The sequence below is a fragment of the Halictus rubicundus genome, chromosome 11 (genome assembly GCF_050948215.1).
Source record: "Halictus rubicundus isolate RS-2024b chromosome 11, iyHalRubi1_principal, whole genome shotgun sequence".
Classification (NCBI taxonomy): Eukaryota; Metazoa; Arthropoda; class Insecta; order Hymenoptera; family Halictidae; genus Halictus; species Halictus rubicundus.
This window is the reverse complement of record NC_135159.1, coordinates 12257333-12283920: the sequence shown is the minus strand read 5'-3', so window position 1 is coordinate 12283920 and position 26588 is coordinate 12257333. Positions and strand designations below refer to the sequence as shown.

The 26588-nt window shown below is 44.8% G+C and overlaps 2 protein-coding genes across 2 annotated transcripts in view; both read right to left on the bottom strand.

Moving 5' to 3' along the window:
* The window catches only part of LOC143359042 (ecdysone receptor-like), a 60302-nt gene extending 58726 nt beyond the window's left edge, over positions 1–1576 (bottom strand). Inside the window, exon 1 of the mRNA XM_076796685.1 lies at positions 1525–1576. Within this exon, the coding sequence (XP_076652800.1) occupies positions 1525–1561 (37 nt within the window). The 5' untranslated portion in view covers positions 1562–1576. The remainder of the gene's footprint in view (positions 1–1524) is intronic.
* The window catches only part of LOC143359058 (uncharacterized), a 116707-nt gene that overhangs the window by 15430 nt on the left and 74689 nt on the right, over positions 1–26588 (bottom strand). The window contains exon 3 of the mRNA XM_076796714.1: positions 12412–13444. Coding sequence (XP_076652829.1) covers positions 12412–12892 — 481 coding nt within the window. The 5' untranslated portion in view covers positions 12893–13444. The remainder of the gene's footprint in view (positions 1–12411; positions 13445–26588) is intronic.

Below are 26588 nucleotides of genomic sequence, written 5' to 3'. Positions count from 1 at the left end.
TCACTTTTTACCACCGCGACAGCATCGAAAGATAAAGGCAAGTTCTCAGAGGCAGTCCAACGAAACTCTGTTTGATAGACGGAGACGTTTGAACGGCGGCCATAAAGTCCCGGGCCTAAGAAGACGAGCTATAAAACGGCATTTGATGAATTTACGCTCGTGGCTACTTTTCCAGAGTTTATTATGCAACCCGCCGGTAAGTACCCGGTGCGTTACTACCCGCAGCCACCGCCGTTACGAAAGAGTAGAATTTCATCGATCGCCGGGATAATTTGTTTAGCGTCTAATGATGCCTTCCGGTTAATCATTCTTCGCCTACTGGCTACCTGTTTAACCTCAGTGGACGTATTGTGCGTGGCATTGGCGAGAGTGTTAGCAAGTTGAAAACACCATGATGTTCTTTTAAGTTTAGCAATATTGCCACTGTTTTTTACGCTCAATCTTCTGAGAACCCTATTTCGATACAATATGGTGTAAAATTGCCACTATTCTCCTTCTATTGGGGCTAACTGTATCTCACCCACAATTTGCCTTAAATAGCCCACCTCGTTGCAAATTGAGGTGAACATTTAGAAATGCGATAAAAATTTCAGACGTTGACCGGTCACTTTTCGAGTGCCTACTAGTAACACTGATGGCCCGAAGGGTGGCTGACAATTGATTGGCAGTGTAGCGCAGGCACGCAAGGGATTGGCATGGCACAATAAGGTAGAGTAGCACAAAGGCTCCCTCTGTAAGGTGTATCGAAGGGGACCAAGCAGCGTGTTATTTGTTTCTTGGTCGGGCAAAGGGGTGAAACCCTTCGGACACCATGGAGGAATGAAAGTTCAGTATGGTGATGCTGCCACTGAATCCGCGAGTCCACCATGGACGGTAAAAACTGGTCGAGCGAGTGCGCCAAGTAAACGCCATTCCTTGCTAGCGTTCTCCTGTCCTCGTAAACCGAGGACGCCTCTCGTCCCATTCCAAACCATTAGACACCCTCGGGAAAAAAAAAACAGAGTAAATCTCTCCTGGAACGTGTTTCTCGATTTCTTAGCCTAACTCCAAAAAACTTGGATTTATTACAATTAGAACTAAATCCGTTTTGGAATATTCATAAGTTTGTGTCTAGCTTAGGAATTTATAAGTTTGTAGGTTTATCGTGATAGGTCGAAGACATTCCGGCCATTGATCGCTGGCAAAATGATATGCGAATATTATGTACGCTGATATTTTCCTGAATATCGCATTTGCATTCTTTCCAGCTGACTAATCCGCAGTCGTTACGCTCGACCAATGATTCACAATTTCGTGCGCGGTTTGCAACTTTGTGACCATCTCAAAAACCAGCTAAAGAAATTGTGGCGCCATCTACTGTGATTACGGAATACTGTATCTGGTTTAAGAAATCGCTCAGAGATGGCGTCTCATCATCTGTCTCGGTTCACGCGCCGTTTATGGGGTGCATAGATTAAATATGAAATATCTTTTAAAGAAAAATTTATTAAATATCGTAGAAATAGTCAAACTGTTGAGAATTACCTGATGTTTGATATCTGGTCCAGCGAATACCACCCATTCAGCTTTCTTAGGCACAAGTCACAAACTCACTATACTTTCGAAGTTTCACAAAGTTGCAGGAAGTTCAACCGAGTCCATTTTAGCTCACTTTAGTGTCCACCGTGTCCCAGTTGATTACTTTTACCAGCGTTTTGTTCACACACTTTTCACACAACTTCACCAATCTTGCACAAAAATTGACGAACTTAAGGCCCACGTCGCCTAACTTAAAGCTTAGGTCACATAACGAATTTACTAGGTAACTAGGATCTATTGTGTTCCTAAATACACTAAACCCCAAAGATCAACCTACTTTCAGTGCAGGTTGCAGCAGCATATTCTTCACGAAATAAACACTATAGACGCTACACTCTGAGACTGCAGTGCTGAGGATGATGCAGCTTCTTGACGAACAGTTAATTAATTAAGTCTAATTCACGTGGAGTGTTCCATATTGTAATGCTAGAACTGAAGTACTTGCGTGGCCACAGGAATTATCACTGAATGAGCACTGGTTCTCTAGATTCCTCACAGTGTGCTTATCAACATGATCTACGACACTATAGTGTATCAATCATTTTCACTACACTTCTTTGCTTCACTCTTGGTTCTTTTTTAAAGAAGTGTGAGCACAAGGATGCACATGTTAATTAAACACATTTTTATTTGTTGTTAACGCAGAAACGATTTCGAATGTATCTACTGCATGCACAAAATTTTTCTACAATTACACACACACACGATTACTAACTACAATTATAATTACTACTGTGGCTCTTTTCCCAAAGAAAATATTTGTAGGGTCCAACCCACTGCTATGTTCTAAGTGTCAAATGATACAAGTGGGGTGGACATCTACTATGACTGCATCAAGTGCTTTTTTTAAAATGTAGATTCAAATATTAAAAAAAAAAAAATTAATTGGCCTGCTCTAGTGTAAAACCTACCGTGTACCAAATTATTTGCAGGAATTTTTTTACGAATATTTTTATGCTGCTTTTACGTTTATATAAGTATGTTTAAAATTGTTTTTTGGCGATTCGGAATTTCGCGGATGAGATGTGTTACGAATTTTAATTTTATTGTTGTAAGAAGTGAGTTTTGGGAAAGATTGAATTGCACGTTGCAAAAATGGACTTTCTACATGTTGGGTATTGCTAGTCGAGAGCTTCTGGTGAATCCGCGAAGCGGACCAAAGCGGACAGTAAAAACTGGTCGAACGAGTGCGCCAAGTAAACGCCATTCCTTGCTAGCGTTCTCCTGTCCTCGTAAACCGAGGACGCATCTTCCCATTCCAAACCATTAGAGTTGCTCGAGTATCCGCAAAAAACGAGCTGAATAAATCGCGAATCGAACATGTCGATTTTTTGGTCCCGAATATTCCGACCAATTTATCTCAAACAATTCGATCAGTCCTCAAAAGGATCGTTAATTGAAGTTTTCCATATCTATCAATTATTAATTTATTTTTCAATAATAATAGGTTATCTTGAACTGTATGTATCTGTTTCCGATGTAGCGTTAATTTAACTCCGCTTTATTAATTTGATATAATAAGTGTTGCGTTATTCGGTATATATTTACGTAATTTATTTTCGTATCGTTACAGGTGATAAGCTATAATAAGTAACAATACAGCTTAAAGGTAACAGTGGGAGCAATCAGTCATTGACTCTACACGAAATCGATGACCGATAAGGCGGTTGAAAAATATGCGTTATCGATAACCTCATTTTTCGCGCGAAATGTTTTGCCTGCTGTTTACAAAATTCCTCGCTTATTTTTGCAATGCTTCTGTAGATAAAGCTATTTTTAAAAATTCGACTATTTGCGCGTGAACAGCTAAGACTAATTTAAACGCAATTACGCAAATTGACGAATCGTTTGCATTTATCCACCGCCTTAGGTTAGAAATTCCCAGATCGATATCGGGGGCCATTGATCGTCGTTCAAAAACTGACATGCAAATATTATGTGCCAGGAATATTTTACCTGGAATCGTGGATGTGTTCTTTAAAGATGATTAACGTGCAGTCGTTGCACTTTATCAGCTATGAATCACAATTTCGTGCACGTTCTGCAATTTTGCGGCATCGCTCGACTTTCAGTCTTGCGAAGAGTAACCGTGGCGCCGTCTCCCGTTGTTACAAGACACCAGTTTCTTTTGAGAGATCGCTGGGAGATGGCGCCACGTCCTCTATCGAGAGTTAGGCTACTTGATTTCCTTAGCACCGGTTGTACTTTTCGCTTGCGGTTGCAGTTTCTCACCTTTGCTCTCGGCCTTTTCTTTATCAACTTTGTCATTCGAAATCTAGGACGTAGATGGAGTTTCGTGGCTAGAAGTTCTACGGAGGCGCTAGTAAGTATAAATATTCAAAATGGACTTCAGTGAATAGTTAACTACTTAAGTTGAAGATAAAATCCAGATACCCATACTGGACTTAACCTAATAGTTAATTACGCTGAAGTCCAACTACAATTCAGTTACTCAAAATGAGTTTAATCCGATAGTTATTCAACTGGATTGTAGATCAGCTAAATCTTAGCTACCCAAAGTGGTTTTAACCTATCAATCGAATACCTGAATCGAAGATCAAGTACAAAAGCAACTACCTACAGTAGATTTGAGCTAACTGGGCCGAAGTCCAGCTAATCCTCGACAACCCAAAGTGGACTTAACGTAACAACTGACTGCTTCAACTGAAGTTTAGCTAAAAATTAGCTACCCAATTAATTATACCATAATGATCCAACTAAACTCAAGTTTGGCCAAACCCTAGCCAACCGATGTGAATTTCATTTGACTTCAGCACCTCAAATCAAGATTCATCTAAAACCCAGTAGCCTGGTCTATATTTTAACCAGATCTAAGCCACCAGGACTGGACTCTGGCCAAGATAACGTCCATCTAACTGCATGATTGCCCGGCACATTAAAAATCAAGTTAAAACCGGATCGAGCGATCAGAATTTGCGAATAATGAAAGTGCAACGTGCAGTTCGAGTTACCTGGACAGGTCGTGAGCACGGGCAACTGTTATCTGGCGAACGATAAGGTGGATCGCGATAAGGGAAAAGGCAATGTATGGCGAAGTACGTCCTGGTACCCGCACCTCGAAAACAGCGTGACTGATACCACGCGACCTAAATTAGCCAGCTTACGATTGGTCATCGACTTCAGACTATTCCTTCGTGCTACCGCCATATATACTGAACCGAACAATTTGCATCGGCTACTATTATTTTCTAGGGGAATATCAAGCGGCTGTCAAGGCCAGGCTCCGTACCCCATTATCGGCTTAACCGGACTTATCGTCCGGTGGGCTTGAGAACAACTATCAGTCACGGGACCGCCGTTTTCGTTGTAAATCATGGTTGCAAGCCGATCGATATCTTGAAGAATGAAACGTCCTACCCTCTCTCGCTCGACGGTGCAACTACATCGCCTGATTTCCAAGTGTGTTTACGTGGAAACACGCGAGGCCCGGTCGCTTCCGGAAGTGGGCACTTCGGGGAGGCGATAGGCCGAGTTCCCTGCTGCAAAACTGGTTGCCAGGCGTCGTATCGCTTTGAGAAACGACCGGTGAGCGATTTTGCGCCGTTGCGAATACCCCACATAGAAAAATCCGTCGGTGGAATTGATGATGATGGCTACACCCAGCTAGAATTTAGGTGCTAGGAGGATCTCGCAGGCTGGAGCCACCTGGTGGGAAGGTAGACTAACACTTAGCTACCCGATAGATCTGATCTATAGGTTAGCTACTTCGCACGAAGCTTCCGGAGTTTCCACAGCTGGAGTATAGCTACCCAAAGACGAAGGTTTCAGAGCTACTGGAATCTATCTATCAGGGCTGATGGTTCCACAACTTCCGGAACTAAAACTTAGCTACCCGAGCCTAGACGTAGCCTAGCATTTCGTTGCCTCAACTGGAAATCGACTAGAGCTGCTCACGGCTAAGTTTAGCTCGAAGACTGCGTCTATTGTGGACCTAACCTATAATCCAGACACACGGACGAGCCGCGCATAGAGAAGGAAAACACAGGCCATGAGTCATTCCGGAAAAATTCTCGCAATTTCGACCGGTTGCGCGAACCTTGCGATGTGGGTCAGGCACATCCCGCACAGATGATACGCCGATAGCGTCTCCGATAAGCGGAGCGACTGACTGATTACGTACCGACGACCTACATCAACGCCTCTCGCTCTCGGGCAACGATAACTACCCGTTTATCTATTTTTCCCGAGTGCTCTGTCAGCATTATTATCATTATTTCTCCGAATGAAAATTCGCCGAAATTATTCTCCGAAGAAACGAATGAAATCGCACGGATATTGGGCGGAAAGTTTGCGGACAGATCCGAGTTCGATGAATTTTAATGGATCGCCCGGAGGGACAGAGAGAGAGAGAGAGAGAGAGAGAGAGAGAGAGACCTAACCTCTGCAGGCAACAAACAACCTCTGGCGAGTTTCGCTTTCATGCGAGAAATAAGAAAACCCGAGGAAGCGATGCGCAAGACGGGTTACGTAATAGAGCGAGGAAGAGAGGACGATAAAAATATGCGGAGGAAAGGTGCAGGAGAGGGAAAGAGAGGACGGGAGGAGTTGTGTTTGCCGACCGAAGCGCAGAGTCGCCTCCTCCGCCTGTCTCGCCTGATAAGCGGTTGATAACTGAACCGTGATAAATATAGAACGTCTCTGTGCTATCCTCGGTCACGTTGCACATCGACGTTATGTTTGCCGGCGCTACGGTGCCCGCCATCGACGTGCATTCTTCGTCTGTCAACAATTATAGTCGCCGGGGGAACCTGGCGCCTCCTTCGGCGTGCATTGTCCCAAACCATACATTTTTATTCACCGTCGTTGCAATTAGGGTCAACACATGGTGGAGACACCGTTTGTCCCTTGGGGGCACTGTTTTGAGGATCTAGGACCTCTAAATTTTAGTTTGAGTAGGGTCCTAGGTCTGGATTTTTACTTATGGACCAGTGGAGTTAGGTCCCCATCGCTGATAGATTAGATATTTACTAGTTAGGACTTTTCGAGCTGTGCACAGTTGAGGATGCAAGACCTAACCTCAAAATTTCAGTATACTGAGAGCCCTTTGCTAGGTCCAACCGAAAAGATTCACATTCCAAGCCAGGAAAGGTATGATAGCAGTCAGAAGACTCAACATAACCTCCGCATCAGCCTAAGTGGATTGATTAAATGGCGACGCGGAGTGCGTTGTTTGTAATTGCCCTAACAATCGATGATGGCCGTCCCGAGCAGGAAGACAACAATTTTCTTTCTGCAAATCGATAATACCTCCATCCCCACCTTTTTGATTTTGAATATGTTCTCAGTGGCGGTGTAGGCTAATTGTCAAGCTGTTCTATAGGTTAGCCAACCCTAGCCCACAGTTAGGGCACCGTAGACCTGGAAACAAGTTTTCCAAGTAGTTAAACAAGTTGTTCGACACAACCATGAATGCCCCTAATCTCGCCATTGTCCAGGCCTCTTTCGTTACTCTTTCTTGGCCGCTACCGAACTCTACCGTCGCGTTGTAAAAAAATCAATAACCAGCTCTGTCGGTCTGGTTAGGCAGCTAGACCAACCCCCTTTTTTATCACCGCATTGCTAACCAAATTTTTGCTAACTCTTATCTGCCGGGCGCAGTATCGCACTATACAACGATTCAATAGACAGTGCTAATTAATTCGTGATACTGTGCAAACGGTGGGGGGTCCGTGATCTCCTGATGACTATCGTCCATACCTCCAGGCCTGTTTCAAGCCCACTATTGATTACTCGAGGATAATAATTCAATTAGTCTATGAACTCAATAATTACGGATTCGGTGCTACAATATTAAAATCGTGGAGCATGACAGTGTCACTCTGATAACATTCTGACCAGATGCAGCGTGCAACGATACTCCATCCTGCACACGATACAGTGTCAACTTCAAACATTAATTTGCATACGCCAATCCCTGCAGCCGCATGTGTTGCAAGCACACGAAATAATCGCATAAACATTGACCTTTGATAATTAAAATCCTACCACGGTTCAAGGCGAAATTAATTAACCTAAACATTACTTGTTGTGTCTTTGAATAATAACTAGAACAATGCAATCGAGCAGATAAAAAAATATGAAAAATTTCTAGCCTGAGGATTGAAGCATCGTTTATCTGTCACCGCTGACCCCCGATTCCATATACAACTAGAAAGGCACCAAATTAGTATAATAATTCATCAAAAACTGCTTTCCAAAGCAACTGCATTGCTTTAAATGTAAAGATATTTGAAAAACGGATTGCATCGTTTATCTGTCACCGACGACCCCCCATTCCATATACAACTAGAAAGGCACCAAATTAGTATAATAATTCATCAACAACTGCTTTCCAAAGCAACTGCATTGCTTTAAAGGTAAAGATATTTGAAAAACGGATTGCATCGTTTATCTGTCACCGACGACCCCCCATTCCATATACAACTAGAAAGGCACCAAATTAGTATAATAATTCATCAACAACTGCTTTCCAAAGCAACTGCATTGCTTTAAAGGTAAAGATATTTGAAAAACGGATTGCATCGTTTATCTGTCACCGACGACCCCCGTTCCCCGGACAATTAGCGAGACCGTGGAAACGAGACTCGATTGGGGCGTAATCGAACGGGGAAAAATCGTGGAAATTCGTCGGATCTGAAATAGAATGCGGGGGTGGGGGGAAGAGGTCTGGTACATTGATACCCGACGTTCCTCGTCGCGTGATATCGATTCGCTCGACGGATTAACGCAACAGTTACGTAAATGCACTCGTCGCACGAACTTGCCCGTCGCGTCGTGTGCCCGCCGCGTGAAACAGAGATGATGGGACGAGTTTAATGACAATATATCAGGTCCCTCCCACGCGTCGCTCCCGCTGGCCCATATAATTATTATTCTGACTCGCGCCGACACGCATACACGCGCTGGACCATTTAATTGTCCATCGGTGGACGGGTTTTTTGCGCGGAAAAACTGCCAACGTCCTCACTCTCTTTTTACGTTTATTTCACCCCCCTCTATTCTTCCCTGCAGTAAGCTCATTAAATAATAATTAATAGCAAATTGTATACACTTGACAGAATTAAATCCATGGTGGCTCATTGAATTACTACCACAGAGACAACATTTTGTGTCAAATTTCAACCCCCAATATCAATCAGAAGGGTTGCTACAGCGAAAATCCAGATTATCGAGTTTGCCCCTATCATTCGCATATAATCGAAGCAAAAATTTTGGAAAAAATCCCACGCGTTGCTACCGTCAAGGCACACATTCGAGAATTTTTCCCGATTTTTTTTCCAAAAATCCTGACGCAGAAAATCAAAAAACTAAAATTCGAAAAAGTGCGGATATTTTTAAAAATTCAACAGCAATCGCTTTTAGACTTTTACAGTAGTGAAATAATGGATGAACCATTGCGTCCGAATTTTTTCAAAATTTTTCGCCAGGTCGTTCACGGTAAAAAAAAGATGAAAATTGTATCTTTCGAGGCTTTTGTCGGCCGGCTGATCCCCGTAATGCTGAGCTGTTCAAGCAATTATGAGCGTTGCAGGCTAGGCTCTGGTGTCTAGCAGTGTTAGGCTCGTGCGTGTGGCGTGGGGATCGTTGCACAGAGTGCACGGGCTGCACTGGTGCACACACGTGCTCTGTGCTGCACAGCGTACTATACAGTGTGTGAGTTAGGTGCCCCCGGTGTGTGAGTTAGCCGGTCACGCGAACCATGCGCATCGGGCACGCACACGTTCGTGCACCGCCACTCAAGGCCGTATCTGCATCCTGCTGCAATTCACAGCACCACCCGCTATTACCGTCGGAAAATCCACGATGCGTTCTCAGACGCGCCGGGGCCGTGGAAAAAAAGGGGAAACGCCGCTGCGTCGGAACTACTCGACCAGCAAAAATTCTCCGAGCAAAATAACAACGTTTTTCGAAAAACCATCACGTAACGTTCACTCATTAATAGTCATTTATCCGGTGCAAGAAAAAAATTTGAAGGTAATCATCTTGCTGACAAAGATAAGATACGCACAAAATTATACATTTTTACTGTTTCTCAAATTTCTCTTGCAATAAATCCAATATATTTTACATAAAACTGTGTAATATTTTTTTCTTAATGATTATTTAATGTGCCAGCATTGGCCTGGTTCAATTGTTAGGCGTTAGTGTAAATAAAGGCTTTTTAGATTGTTAATTTTTGTTGGCACCATCTAAATAATTGCAGCTCGTCCACCGGAAATGGGAATAACATGGAAACGTGGCCTCGAAACAACGTCGGCTGTCGAAACGCGCGCATTATGGTAATGGCACGAACTTTTCCCGGGCGTTATCTTCCCGTGCCCATTATAGTCATGCGGGTTCAATCGGCAGCTCGCACACAAAACACCCATATCGCGCCGAAAACCCCTTCGATGGCGGAATCTGTTTCGCAATTGACGTTCCCGCGAACGTGGGAACGAGAAGACGCGAACGCCACGCGATATTTCTGGGAAACTAGACGAGTTTACCATTTTTGCCATTTTGCCATTTTTTAAGACCTAAATATCTTCCGACCCATTGACGATATCAAAAAATGCTTCAAACAAAAGTTGAATGGCATGAAAGGGCACGTAATTTGACATCATTATTTTCCCGGTAGGCGGGCACTTAGAGGTCACGTGAAAGTCAACCGTATTTTCTTACATGGCACCATGTATTTTTCAATACTGTAATCGAGCCTGTTTGAGATTCTATATACAAAAGTACTAAACCACTCTTGGCAAAAATTATTATTTACAGATATAATTTAAATTTAATTGTAAAATATAACTTTTGAATTTTTAAAAAATTTAGAACTTTCTGTAGGGAATGGTAAACCGCATCGACCTGTGCATTTCAAAATATACTATTGTATTTAAAAAATATAGATGACCTTCATACGACTTCTACGGATTATCTGTGGGTCTCTTGAAGTCCTTCAATTTTGTAGACAAAATTTCACGCACTTCTAGTTGCACGATATGTTTGTATTTCATGAATTAAAAATTACCTAAAAAGAGGGAATTTTTTTGGGTATGCCTGCTGTTCTTTTTTGGGGGGAAATTGTTGTGCATGGTGCATGCAAAAGGGTTCAAGGTCTGACGATGATAATACGATGGGGAATTCGAAGAATTCGAACGAACAGGAGGGTCGGGCACGCGACTCATGAATGGAAAAGCAGCCGAGAAGAGAAAAAGAATGATTCGCTCTCGAGACAAGCGGCGTCTCGGCGAAAAAGAGAGTAAACCGATAGCATCAGGTCGCGGAGGAAAGTTATAAGCGTCGCCAATCGATAGTTTCGACCAATACAACAATAATCGCGCGCGTGTACACGCGCGACTCGGGAACGGGGAGAGGAAAAGTTGCGCGCCCTTTTGTAACGAAACGAGCCAATTAATGCATACCGCCGAGCGGAAAAATATAACACTAATCCTATTTTTGAATCGTTCGAAGCCGATGGCTTTCGGTTTATTCGCTCGTCGTGAACAGGAAACAGAGTACACGGTCGACTGCCGGTACCACAAAATTGTTGCTAAATTGTCCATTTCGTTTGCAGCGTGGCCAAACTTCGTGAGCAAGTAATCCACAGTGTTCTGCCAATATAAGTAAAAAGATCAACATTTTCAGTCGCGTCGATTTGTTGTAAAAAAAAATTTTCTTGTAATAAAAGAACCTTCACAAATATGTTCGTAACTTTTGAACGAGAGATTCGTTCAAGCTCAAATTTACTGCACGAGTACTTTATACTACAGTGTTCATATAGTGAATAAATTAAAAATTTCTATCAGGCGGTTACGTTGTAAAAAATAAATCTGTTACCGACAAAAACTTGACATTTGTCCGATTAAAATGATATCCAACATGACACGGTTTGGATAATATTTGCTTGCGTAATCCGCGATATAGTGGGACCTCTATTATCCGAACTAATCAGAGAGACACGAGCGTAGGTAGCCGAGGCAACGATAAGGGTATTAATTAAACCGATAGAAACGCCCAAGGACGTGAAGCAACGCGACCGATTAGAAATTCAGCGCGCGATCGCGTTTCTTTCTCCGGTCGCATCGTCGCGTCGGCGAGAAAAAGAGAGTGGAACGTCGACGAGTAACCGGACGTGACGTCACCGGCCACGTTCTCCTCTCACGCAACCTCCCCCCGCCCGCCCTCCGCCCTACCCACCCCCCTTTGTCTCTCGTGTCCACTTCCGTCAATGCAAGTGATTGCTTGCACTACTGCCATACTGCACCGCTCTCGCGTGACGCATCGGCGCGAAGGCACGTTTTAATCGGCGACAAAAAATCTTACCCCCATCCCGGTTGCGGCCTACAATTTTTTCCGAACCACTTTCGAACTGTCGGAAATAATCTTTTCAAATATATTTGTAACTTCTGACGAAAACATTCGTCGAAGCTCAAACTTTTCGTGTCGAAATTAAACATTTCGTGAATTCTCGATATATGTCGCCAAGGCCTGGATGATAAACGTCGCGGAATTATCCCCACTACCGCGGGATATACCCCGTGAGGGGCCTCAGACGCCGAGTAGTCTAAGGTCGAGTGGATCAAAGAATAGTACAGTGATTTCTCTATACATGTCGCCGAGGCCTGGATGATAAACGTCGCGGAATTATCCCCACTACCGTGGGGTATACCCCGCGAGGGCCTCGGACACCGAGGAGTGTAAACATACCACGGTTCGGTTATGTCTCCTGAACGATGGCAAGACCCGTGTTGTTGACATATATCGAGAATATGACATATATCAAGCTGTATTTAGATTTCAGTGTGTCCTTGTCAAACCAATGAGGTCACTTACCTATCTTACTGTTGGGACTGTAGGGATCGTAGCTGCTGGTGCTCATGGGGCTAGCGTAGCCGTTGCTGCTGGTGGGTTGCTGTTGCTGTTGGTGCGCCAGGGGGCTGGAGTGTGCCAGCGGGGGTTGTTGTTGTTGTTGTTGTTGTTGTTGTTGTTGTTGTTGTTGTTGTTGCGGTGTCTCGGTGAGCTGTTGCTGAGGCGTGGTGTAGACAACATGCTGGTTCTGTAGCGGGCCGCTAGGGGATCCTGGACTGTTTGTGGATAGCCAGTCGTCGGGTCGTTTGGTCTTATTGCTGCTGGCAATGCCGGCGAACAGTCTGGCAGCGGCGGTAACCGGTCCGAAGACCGACGACGGCATCGTCGAGGTGCCGGCCAGGTGTTCCGGGGACTCGGCCTTGGCCAGCGTCAAGGACGCGGCTCCAGCCACCACGGATGCGATGGTGCCGTTGGTCGTGTCCATGCTGGAGTCGCTGGTGTCCATGCTGGACGTGGCTGGGTCCGCTGCCTCTAGCCTGGGAGTGGCTGCCAACACGACACCCCCGGTGTTAACCACTTCCGACGCCTCATCGTAACGCACCGCTACGTTCCCGCTCACTAAGCTCGCCACCGTGACGTCTCCTTCTGCTAACCTCTGATCACCCTTCCTCTAGCCCCCGTCTATCCCCCTACCCAGATCACTGGGGTAGCTATTCCTCAACACTGAACGCTCCCTCGGGCCCCCTTTGTCTTGCCAGGGCTACACGGCTCCTCCTGGGCCTTAATCTCAAACTCCAGCGTTGGCGCTATCAAAGCTAACCTTTCTATAAGTCGTTCGCCCCCCCAGGTTCTAGAGTCTATCTAGGATTCTCGGTTTGTGGGCCAGTTGAGGACCAGTTTCGGGCCAGGTTTGTTACTATGGTTTCGGTTCTATCACGTGGCTAGGTTGCAGGTGTCGTCAGCCTCCAAGTGGTCCAGGCACATGTCCTCGTCTACCGCATCTTGACACCGCCTCGAACCTCGGCTGCTGGTTTGTATTTTTCCTGACTTGAGGTATCTGCAACGGAAGACGATAGCGGTTAGTTTCAGTGGAGGTGCGAGTCTTAGATCTACCGGGTTTGTACTTTGCTGATAGACGGAAGTGAGGTTAGGTGTGATTCGGGTTCAGCGCACGCTTTCACCGATCTTGATAAGCTATCGTCGAGAGCTGTTGTCTCCGAATGGAGATAAGCCTTCTGGCGAATGCTCACTATTAGAAATTGTATTTTAGTCGTGTAGAAGACAATTGTCTTATCGTGTTAGGTTATGATGTCTGTTGTTCAATCATGTCTTTTAAAATGTCCAGTAAAAGAAGACCCAGGTGTGTCTAGGTTTACCTAGGTCTATTTAGCGTTCATTTATTACATTGAGTGGCGATTCTGTTACTCTGGGTCAGAGCAGACCCAGCCTTCGCCAGGTGCAAGGTTAGAAACAGTCTTTTCGGTGTTTCGTATGGATCGGCGCTCCGGGCGGAGAGGTTAACAGGAAATGGAATGGTTTTTTCGAAAAATCCCGTCGCAGACGTTGCACCTGGGGGACGGAATCGGTCGGGAACGACAACTGCAGGTCGATGCGCCACGCAATTTCCGTCCGCGTGGAGAAATCTCGAGTAATGACACGCTTCAACGGTCGGCCGAACAGCGACCGACGAAACGGGAGTTCCCTGGACAGTCTCTCCCGATCGAAACTTTCAGTCGTCCGAAACACACGCACCCGGCTAATAAAATAGCTACCTCTCGGCGCTCGCGACAAGGTGAACCCGACGAGTATCGTAATTTGCGACCGTACCAATACACCTCCGTTCCGACTCTAATTCTCCGCAATCTCGAACACCGTGTCGACTTTCTGGGGTAACCTACATTGTTTATCCATTCGTTGTTCAAACTAGTTCGAGCAATTTGAATCGAAAATATTTAGCTTCGCCTTTTGTTGCGTTATGATTAAACTGAAATTTTTCTCTAGCGTCCTCAAATGAATGTGTGTTATTTGTTTTCAGCGCCAACATCGGAGTATGGTTGCATAGGTCGCGGGGCCTGTTCCGCGCGGTTCTCCAAACCTACTCGACGCGCAAATTAAGTAGTTGAGAAAGAGAACAGGCTCGCAACAAGGCACAGCCGACGTTTAGAAGCGGCGCCCGGCCTGGAACAATGCAATTGCAAATTGATAGGATGCTCGGCTATTGTAGGACGCGTTTTTATCGGCGACAGCCAGTGAAAGTGGCTGTTAGTTACGTAAAAGACGGGCGCCAATTCACTCGTCGTTTGTCAAACGAGGCTAAGAGTGTCGGATGAAAGTAGCAATTGCATTTCCTTGGTGATTGATGCTGCCCCGAGTTCACTGTTTCCCTCACAGAACGAACAGATCGCGATCTATCTTCTTTCGTGTCACGCGGCGGTCCTTAAAAAGAGTATGGAAGCTCATAGTAACCTTATGGTGCAAGTGTTGGCAGCCCTGCTACGGGATAATCCTTCCGAGCACAAAGCGCACTAATCTTCTACACTTCAATTTTTTCACTCACACAAACTCCTCTTTCAGGCATTACAATTTCATTTACAGAACTCTGGGGAACCTAAATTGTCATCTGAAATTTCGAGACTGGAGCTAACTATATTCTCGAAGTTGGCAAGCTGCGCTCTAGAACTAGGAAGTTAATGGCTAATAGTTCTTTACGTTACAAAAACAACGAGAATTTGTCTACCCAAATTCGCCATTTTATTTACAATATATACCCAAAGAAACAAATTGAATCTCAGTAATTCGGTGTTGTACATTGAAATTCCCTGCAACGGGAGAAAGTGTTTGCACCGGTATCTGAGTAGCCTTGAAGCACAAGCAGCAAGGTCAGCAAGGTGAAAACAACACAACTACAACGAGGTCAACAATGATAAGCTCGCGGGAGCCAGCACAGTCTGACACAAAGGACCTCCAATCATTCAATGCCGACCAACAACTGGCCAGGACATCATCAGTTTCACATTGCCTGAAACTATCAACAATAATAAAGGTCACCTCGCACCTCTGGCCACTGTGACCGTCAACAAACACGAGGCACAGACGGAGCTCGAATTCCAGCCAACAAATCACTTTTCCACTAGACTACACACCGCCCACTCGTACTCCAAAACACAAAGGCAACTCCTCGCGTAGACAGCGCAGCTAAGTGTCGCGAATCTCCACGCACCTTCCGACCGTCAACAGCCCACGGGAGGCTGCCCGAGAGATGCGGTCTAACGAATTTAGGGGATTCAATGGGTTCCTTTGACGGAGGAGGACGCCCAAGGGAATCTGCTAGCGTGAAAGCGAGGGAGGGGGGTGGTGTGGGGGAAAGCACTCGAGTTTGTGGGACTCGCGAATCGCAAGCGAGCGGCCGCGTTGCGTGACGCAGTTGCCGAAACTGCGGCACGGGTCTCCCCCCATCAGTCACGTCGCGCCGGGCCTTGAAACGGTCTGTTATGGTGGGACAACCGAGCCAGACCCGACCGGGCCCGCGACTTTCTACGCAGCTACACTCACCGCTGGCCCCAAAAAGAACACTGAGCCGGCCGACGCGTTTCTGCACACCGGAACCCCCTCCACGGACCCTAACCGGGGCCCCTGGACCTCTTTTGTTTAGCCCCCTGGCTCTAGGATTGCGAATTCCAGGGGGAATGATCCACCGGCTCGGCCAGTTTGTTTGGTACACGCAACGAATTGCTTCGAATAATTTATTTTTATTTTGCCAGGTTGTGCAGAGTTGTGCTGCTTGATCAATATTTTATACTATGGGACATTCGGCAAGTTCATTCAGCGCACAATTTTACAGTCAGCAATTAAGTACTATATTTGTCACCACCACTAATATATAATTGTCAGCACCAAAAATTTATTTATCAATTTTTTAATCTTTTCCTGCAAATGCATAATGTCGACAGTCTAAACATAGCGGGACACAGATAGTGGGTATGATTGAACGGCGAGTTTGAGGCTCAGGGTCAGAACAGACCCTGGCACCGCAGCCCGAGGGCCGACAATCGATTATCTCGGGCTCCGCCGATGACACACCGGCCGCCATTGTCAGAAGTCGACCGTGCGTGTTCGAGATGACAACAGAGCCTGGCCCGATGATTAATAAATCGCCGTTTTCAGCGACGCGGTCTTGATTGCACCGAGCGGAGCGGCGGGGCGGAGGGGCGCGGAGAGAGGAAGAGGAGGATCGATAGATCGATCCACGGGATAAGAGGATCCTGAGGCCTCCTGCTGACGCGGAGCTTTCGAGAACGGGCCTCGAAATTTCCTTTGCCTCGGCCCAAGGCTAAATCAGCGCCTTGAGAACCGGCTTTTTAATTGACCGCCTCCGGCGGATGCATTCTGATAGCGGACATGTGCTCCGGGATCGTTCGAATAATATACTTGCAAAATTAAGACTCCACGCCATCTTATTAGCCCAGATAATTAGCAAATACCGTTGGCTTATACGCAGTAAAAGTCTTCCAATTCAGTTGAAAGACAGGAAAAGTAAAAATGAAATTTTTATCAGAAATTTTTAATTTTTTTTAATTTTTCGTTAAACCGTTACCACCGTATTCGCGTAATTTTTCCGATTAAAACGAGCCCAAACACGACACCATTCGGAGTTCATCTGGCTGTGTAATCCACGTTTCAGTAGAACCTCGATTATGCGAACGCTCACCTTCCATCGGTTCAACTGTGTATAACGCAGGCAAATGAGCTCCGAATGGTGTCGTGTTTGGACTCATTTTAATCGGAAAAATGTCAGGAATGTGTTGGCGTTGGTTCGATTAGAGAATAATTAAAAAAAAGTGCGTGGAAAATGTTTCAAACAATATCCGAACTAGCTGAAAGAGCTGTTATAATACTTTATATTTGACCGAGGCTCGAACGAGACCTTTTCTCACATTCAGCAGCGGCGTCTATGGAATTCCCGCGTTCCTTTCGTCAAGCAGTCGTGCCAGCCAGCTGATCTCCCGTGTTTCAAGCAATTGCATTGTGCTCGAATCCCACATTAGATTGGATTCGTTTCTCCCGGCGCATTACGGCCGCCATTGACTGTCTAAACCGCACGTTGATGACTCCTCCTACCAATCGGCTTTCATCGTTGCCTGGAATCCCCCTTTTTCCCGGATCGCGCGGCCAACAGTGAAAGAACGCCGGCGAGATTCAGCCGAGCTTTCTTCCGGCGCTATCTTTTTGCTCCATCGGCCGTGTAGACCGCCAGGATAACGTGCATATCGCAAGAACCACGTTCCTACAACGCGCAACACTTAACTGGCGTTGGGACTCCCGGTTTCGAGTGGGACAAATTCCAGGTGGAAAAAACCCAGAAATTCTTTTACGTTGTTTACAGCACGTCCAAATATTATTTTAAAACTCGAAACTTAGTGTTTTCCAAATATCAAGATAAATTGTAAAGGATCCTTCACTTATGTACAGGGTGTCCTATTTAAATCGATCCCCTCGAATAGATGTTTTAAACAATTTGTAATGGAAATTATTTACGATATCGGAAAATGTTTTAAACAAAAGTTGAATGGCATCGAGGAAAACATAATTTGATGTCAATATTTTCTAATTCTTTTGGTGGATGCATAGAGGACATATGAAGGTCAACTCTATTTTTTTAAATAGAAATGATTTACGATACCGGAAAATGTTTTAAACAAAAGTTGAATGGCATCGAGAAAAATATAATTTGATGTCAATATTCTTTTTCTTTTGGTGCATAGAGGACATATGAAGGTCAACTCTATTTTTTTAAACAATATATTTTCCCTGTACAAAATTAGCAACCTATTTATCCCGAAAAACCATTAAGAGATATTTTAACTTTTATTAGTTCCGCGCGCTTTGTGAACAGACGTGAATATAAAAATCTATGAAAAGACAAGCTTTGTTTTCACCAGGAAGCGCGGAGATCTAGCCTAACCTCAATAAACTTCGATAAACTATTGCGAAGCGATAAACGAATGTACAAGTATAGTGTAGCAACACCGTGGGCCCGCAGTCGTAATAATAGAACGGTAAAATTCATTCAACCGTTCGTTTTATCAAATCAAAGGGGGGTCTATTTCTGGTGTCAGAGACTCGGGATGGGCGTCGAGGATGAATGAAATAGCGTTTCCACGATAGCTACTTCCGGCCAGGAAGGTCAGCACCGTTGCACTACTTCCTCATCTCGCACTGCACACGATTGTTTCACCGATAAACCCACTTGCTATCCTACTTTGCATATTAAAATAGAGAATACTTTGCATATTAATTTCAATTTTTGTTCGTGAGTTGGCTAAATTCTAGAAATGGGGTAGCGGGTAAAGATATAACATTAGGGGTCGAGAAGTGTCTAAATCTGTCGAATAAAATAAGAACAATTGCCTAGTTTAAGATAAATCTAACAAAATAGAAGTAATATCCCTTATTTTTTACATCCCTGTCCACTTCATTTTTTTCCCAGCATACTTTTCCAAAAAGGGATAAATTTTGAGTGGTAGATTAAGGGTCGAAAATAGTCTAACTCAAAAAATTCGAACAGAATAAAAATAATAATTTTCATTTTATTACACCCCTCCGAACCAGCCACCCATTTCCATTATATTTCTTTTCACTACTTTTCCAGAAGAGGTGGGGGGCTTAAGCACGCACATTAGGGGTTGAAAGCGGCATTGCATTGGAGACGGCAAGCCGTTTCTCCGTGGTGTCGAGCATCCCTTAAAAATCCAGTTTGCAACCCCGTTAGCTGGAGGACCCCATTCGATTCATGGAGCACGGAGAACGCTGTGCCATGCAAATTCGATGGAACCGCAGGCGAGCCTCGTGGGACGAGATCGGTAACGGGGGTAGTAACTTCCGAAAGTTTGGGGTGAAAACGAGGCGAGGCAAGTCGGAGCTGAGGCAAAGGAGAGGCAAGGCAAAGGGGTACGATGAAAGCAGTCCGAGTTCAGCTCTGCCAGTGGAATATCGATCCAACTGGCGTCTACATCCCTTCCCTCGTGCCTCTGCAACCCATGGGGGTCCTGAGTAGGGGGAGAAAGCATAACCTTCGACACTAACCCTGACCCACCCCACTGCCGGGTTCGCCTCTTCCCTTTGCCAAGCTACATATTTACCGTCCTGGACTTGGTATCGTATACGAGGTGGACGACTCGTCCAGATCACCCTAAGTTTCTCTACATATCAGATTCTACTCAAAATTATACTCTCACAAATTATTGCACGAGCTGCCCTCTACAGTTGCTGAACAGGAACTTCTCACTGTGAGCATGTGCCATACGTGAAATTCTAAGGGGTTGGTTTGTGTTTTATTTATTCTGTTTTAGGTGGATGTGGTTTTTAGGGGCTGTACGATGTTGGGGATGGCGTAGATTAGTCTAACGTGGTTTGCAGGGGTTGTATAAAATTGCAGGAGAGTATAGATTAGTTTGATGTGGTTTGTGGGTGTTGTGTAACATTGTGGAATGGTGTAGATTGGTCTAATGTGGTTTGCGGTGGTTGTATAAAATGGCAGGATAGTATAGATTAGTTTGATGTGGTTTTTGGGTGTTGTGTAACATTGTGGAATGGTGTAGATTGGTCTAATGTGGTTTGTGGAGGTTGTATAAAATGGTGGCATAGTGTAGATTAGTTTGATGTGGTTTGCGGTGGTTGTATAAAATCGGAGAATAGTATGGATTAGTTTGATGTGGTTTGTAGGGGTCGTATAAAATTGTGGAATGGTGTAGGTTGGTTTGATGTGGTTTGTAGAGGTTGTATAAAATTGTGGAATGGTGTGGATTAGTCTAACGTGGTTTGTAGTGGTTGTATAAAATTTTGGTATGGTGTAAATTAATCTAACGTGGTTTGCGGTGGTTGTATAAAGTTGCAGGATAGTTTGATGTGGTTTGTAGAGGTTGTATAAAATTGCAGGATAGTGTAGATTAGTTTGATGTGATTTGTAGGGGCTGTATAAAATTGTGGCCTGGTATAGATTAACGTGGTTTGCGGTGGTTGTATAAAGTTGTAGATATTGGAGTAAACTAATCTGAAAGGGATGGTTTTACCTGCAACATTACCTGTAGCATTAAAAAATGTGGCAGAAAAATTTTACCAGGTTTGTGTTTCAATGGTTTTATGAGGGTATCAAATGCAGATTCGTTGGCACACCATGGACATGGTTTCGCGATGTCAACCGGCGACAACACTGTCAATTATCGATCTCGCGAGTAGGAAATTCACGCCGGCTGTTTACACGGACGATTTTCGGTCGGATTTAATAGTGCTAATGCGACAAAAACCATGCCTCCCCCTCCTCCTCCTCCCCCTCCCCCGACTACCTGTTGATACATAATTTTCCGCCGGAAAACAGCGGCGTCACCGCCACCGGCTGTCATCGGTCCGCGGAGGAAAATTCGACGGATAATTCAGCCGTGTTCGATTCGAGATTCGACGCGCACGTCCACGGCCGACATGAATTCAATATCCGTGATAATATCCGGCTCGATACCGGCCATGGTGTTTCACCGTCCGCTTTCACACGGCGAAAGAAAAGAGACACGCGGTTCCATCGAATTTTCAAAAAAAAATACCGTCCCTCTGAAACGTATTTCTAATAAATTAAAAATTGTTGCTTTAATAACATTTGTTTCGAATTCAATACTGGCCCGAATTTTTACGTACTTATTCGTAAAATTAACACGTGTACTGGTAGATTAGATGCATTGATCATTTGGTTAGGATAATCCGTAGCTAGCTTGGATATCGTTTAAAATATAATTTACACAAAACAAATCTGTTTAATTATTTTTGAAATTTGTACTAACATGCTCCTGACATTTTTCTGATTAACATGATACCCAACACGATGTGGTTTGGATCACAGTTACTCGAGTAATCCACGATTCTGTAGAACCTCGATTATCCGAACGCTCACCTTTCACCGGTTCACCAGTGGATTACACAAGCAAACGAGCTTCGAATGATGTCATGTTTGGACTCATTTTAATCAGAAAAGTGTCACGAACGTATTGGTGAATTGTTTGATTCAAAGAAAAATGAAAATTTTTTAACATATTTTCAAAAATTGTTGAAAGCAATCAATCCCAAACACATTTTTCTCAAGAGATCTTTAAAAACAGCTAGGAAAAAATTGAAAACCCCAACTCGATCCTAAAATACGCAATAACAAAAATAAAATATACTTCCCAGAACCAGAATGCAGCAATCAAAAATAGCTTCGCAGCAGCGTAACACTATAGCTGGTCTCGCGGATCGCCGGTATTCGGTTTGCCAGATAGGAAGCGTGTTTAGCGGGCGAATTTCGCCGATAAGGATCGCGGCTGGCGAAACGTTGGCGAAAAATGTCACGCGCGGCCCGACCAGGCCCGGGAATTATGCGTCCGTTCGCATGCTGCCGTGACACGTGCACATTCACCTAACACAGACCGCTCACCGCCGGTTTTCGTGCAACCTGTTATCAACGCGTCGTCGCAACTCCGGGAAATTATACGGGCTGCAAGAATCGACACCCGGCTTGTGTTTTCTGAAATCGACACACGCCGATCAAACCTCACCCCCCTCTCCCCCTCCCGAACACAATGCCTCCAGAAACGAGCTTGTACTACGGACGTGTTTAACCCCTTATCGTCTCGTTAAAATCCTGCACCGTTTTCCGAAGTACTTGCATGAAATTCAGAAAGCCTCAAAGAGGGTAAGTGTAATTTTTTCGTTTATTGAAATTGTGAATGTATGAATTTTCGATTTGTTATAAAATTATCTGGAAGGTACAGGATTTTAAACATTTTTTGTATTATTGTAGCCTTAAAGAATTATGGACAGAAATTTTACCAGTGATTTGAGCAATAAAGATGTTATAAAAATGTGATAAATATTAGCACCGAAAAAATTATTGAACATAAAATTTTGTACTGCTGGTAAGAGTTTGATAAGAGTGTTTAAAGTGAAATTTAGTTGAACAGAATTTTGCCCGGCAAGCTGGACAACTAACCGAGTCGTTGATACCCAGGGTCGATCAATAAACCGCCCCCGCCAGACAATCCTCTTCTCCGCCGACCCCACGTTTCCAGGTTTCCTCGAGAGTGCGCCGTTTCCCGTAGAAAAACCGTGAAAACCATTCTGAATTTCTGAAAATTCCCGAATTTCGCGAGGGTCCACTTGTCACCCCCATTTTACCACTCCTCACCCCATTTCATCCGTTTTCTACCCCCTCACACTCGTTTTCACCCCTCCACTCCCTCTTCACCTCATTTTACCCACTTTTCACCCCCTTTTCACATTTTTACAACCATTTTGCACCCCCTTTTGACACCTTGTACCCCGTACACCTCTTTTTAACCCCCCTTCACAAAATTTCCAAAATTCCAACAATACAAATTTCAAAATAGCAGAGTGGGAACAGAGAAATGTGTAAAAATCGAGGCAACAAAAAATTCTGAAGCGGTCACGTTTCTAAAAATGAGAATAAAAATTACACTGGCATCCTAAAAATAATAAAAATTACAATGTCTTCAAATTCACAAAAAAAAAAAAAATTGCAATCTCGTGAAATTTCGAGGAGGGTGATAAACGAAAAAAAAAAAAGAAAATGGCGGGGATTGGCCGTTGACGCCCCTCGGCCAGCATAAAACCGAGCTCTCGTAAAACTGTGGAGCAGCTCGCGGGACATCTAGGTCAATGCCTGGCCTAGCTCTAGGATGCGGATCCCGGCTGCGACCTCCGAGCAACAAATCCCTCCCAGCAACCCCCAGCCCCCTCCCAGACGAGCCGTGAACCCGGCAGGAACTGCTCGAGGATGCAGGAGACGGCACATCCGCGGCGAACGACGCCCTTGAAGCCCGTTCCGTTTTAGATAGGATCTTCAAACGAACGAACAGAATGATGGAGAACGTTGTTCGAGCGATCCGAGCCTCTCGGCTCGGCGATTCGCTGAGAAAATTGGTCGTTCGAAAACTGCGAGATAATCGGTGTGGGCATCGCGGGGAGATCATCGAGAGAATTTTTTATGAGATTCATACTGGGTCACGTGGGCCGGGGGACGTTCCTGGGCGTGGCTTACCCCCCACCACTCGTAATTATCTTCCAGGATCTGTCATGGCTGCCTTTTTATTTAAAAACTCTGACAAGTTTATGGCGGAAGGTGGAATTGATGATTAGGGTTGTAGGGGGATGACGAAGCTCGGAGTTCGAGATGTCAGATTTAATTTTGGTAAGCCTACCGACGATTATTTTATAATTTTAATAGCAATAGTAATTTCAATTTTGAACAAGTCAGCCGCAGTGACGTAATTTAATAATTTAAACAATTTTATTAACTAAAGTGTTGGCGGACCGAGAGGTTCAGAGTTGACGCTAACGGGAGGGAACAACCATAACCTTTCCGTATTTCAAGTTAGGACCTGGTAGACACATAACAACATCTATTTTAAGACTAGCCTTAACCCTAACTTGACCACCCAAGGCAAAAATAAGAGGATGCTCAATAGAGACTATAGGCTGCAATTAGGGGGACACTGTGTAAAGATAGAGGGATGAAGTGGTCCAACAAGGATGGAGAAAGCGGAGAGGACATGTAGGTCAATGCCTGTCCTCGCTCCAGGGTTCGCATCCCGGTTATAACCTCCGATTAACACCACCCACCCTGCAACGTTTTCCACGTCGGGACTGTGTCCAACCACCACGCCTCCGAGCGCACCCATGAAGGCCGCCTATGGTTCTATAGGGTGGAGCGGAAGTGCAATTTACTAGGTGTCCCGCTGCATTCGTGATAGGATCGACTGTTAACTGAATCTACGTGAAAAAATTCCATCGAAAACGTAGAATGAATATTTTTTTTACACGGGCCTTCGTTTTCGAGGGGAACGAGTTCGCAAAAATTCATGATACACGACTGCAACTAGATAAACTTCCGTTTCACAGGAGAATCGAAAATGTTAGCCAGTTCTACGTGAAAAACTGAATCGAAAATGTAAAACGAATTTTTTTCGTACGATGTTTCGTTTTCGAGTAAATCGAGTTCAAAAATTCCGCGAGCGTTCACTAGATATAGTAAGTTGTAACCACACTATACATGTTTAGTCTTCAGACTCGTTTTGCTCGAGAACGGAGCCTCCGATGGAAAAATTTCATTTTACGTTTTTGGTTCATTTTCTCGCGCAAAATTGATTAACGCTCGATTTTCAATTGTACCGGTGCATCCCGATTTTTTGAATTGTTTTTTCTCGAAGACGAAGCTGCACGCGAAAAAAATGCAATCTACATTTTCAGTTCTGTTTCTCGCGCGGAATCGACTAACGCTCGATTCTCCCACGAAATACAAAATCTATTCAAGTGCTAAAAATTTCCACTGTTTTTTTTTTTGGAAAACGAAGCCACGTACGAAAAAATGTCGATATCCCAAGAACTGCAGAGCATTAACAATAATCACATGGAAAATCCAAAAAATTAAATTTCTGAACAAGCATACCAACAAATTCAGACACTCAGCGTGTGGCCCGTCAGTCGTACCAACCCGAGAAACAGGAAAACAATACAATCTTCTCTGGAGCTGAGAAAATACCCGGGCAAGCATTTTCTCGAGCTAGAAATCGATGTGAAATACGTTCGAACCAACTGACTCTTTCCGAAGTTACGCGTCCAGCAATTTGAATCACTGTTTAATTAATTAGCCGGTCGGTTCCGCGAGCAGTCAACCCTTTCCCAGCCGGGTCGCCACTTCCGCCCCACCCTGTATGCGGGTCTGGAGGGTACATGGCGCTCGTCGCACCGGCCGGTCTCACTCTCTCCTGGTAACTAGGCCATCAGATCGATCCTGCAGCGGCACCAACACCGGCGCCGCAACCACTGCCACTAGCACACAGCCGACGACCGTCTCAAGTTTCCCTCACGGCTTGGACCGTGTTAGGTCTGGGTTAGATGCTCTCGCGGAGGCCAGACCTCGAATTCCCGGCTGCGGAATACTGCAAAAGCGTCGCGACGCGACGCCTCGCGTTGCGTCTCGTCGCCCGACGACGACCCGGGAAACGTGCTACTCCGATCACGTGCGCAGTATACTATGAACGCCGGGTTTTTAGACCCGCGCGTCATGTTTCCTACTCTGCTCCACGGATACGGTAATCCCTCGATACACGCGAGGAAGAACTACGCGATATATTTGAAAAATTTACCCCCACTACTGCAATGTACTCATTAAGGCCTAACGAAACTAATACTATCATATTCGTGACATTTTCCCGGTTAAAACGAGTACAAACATGACGTACTTCGGAGCTCATTTGCGCGTGCAATTTACGATTTTGTAAAACTTCTTCGTCGGTTCGGATAACAGAGATTGTACTATATCGTGGATTGCTCGGGTAAATACAGACCAAACTACATCGTGTTGGGTATCAAATTAATCAGAAAAATGTGAGGAATACGCCAGTAATAATTTCGTTAAAAGATAATTCACAATAACGCTGTAAACATTATTTTAAGCAATACGTAAACACGGAGTCCCAGAAAAAATCGGCAGACCTTGATTAACGGCAAACAATGAGAATCCTAGGATGGTGTAGACGAGTCTCGCATATACTCTAACACATGACAACTCATGTGGCCCATTGTCCCATTGTGTCGACCGTTCGAAGTGCACCGCGCAACGCGAAAGAAGCATCGTGTCATCGTCTGATGCTCCCAAGGCTGTGGAGATAGAGCGAGGGAATTGAAATTTCGCTGCAAGCCGACCGCGATAAAGGGGTTTTCTTTTGAACGTCTGGCCGCCGTGACAATTACATAATGACCGTCGTCGTGAACGCGAGGAGGCGGGTATCGCGTGTCGAGGCGATAATCTCGGCCTCGCCGGCTCGGATCGGGGTCAACGATAGTCGTCAGGATCATCGACGGGTGCACTGGAAAAATCGGACTGGCCTGTCCGAGCGCCGATGAATCTTGCATCCAGGTCAGATCGACGTAAACCAGACGCTTTAACGAATCGAGCCCGATGGCGGAACACTTGTTGAACCGTGGCAAACATTTTACCTGGAGAGATGCCCGTAGCGTCGGGCAATCGGGCTTCAGAATTTGCAACGATCTGCTCAGATGTCCTGATTAGCTTTTTCCGAAATGTGGAAATCGAATCGCTGAGTAGAATAATTTTTTTTATTTTGTTTAAAGAATTTTTACAGACCCTTTGTTAACTA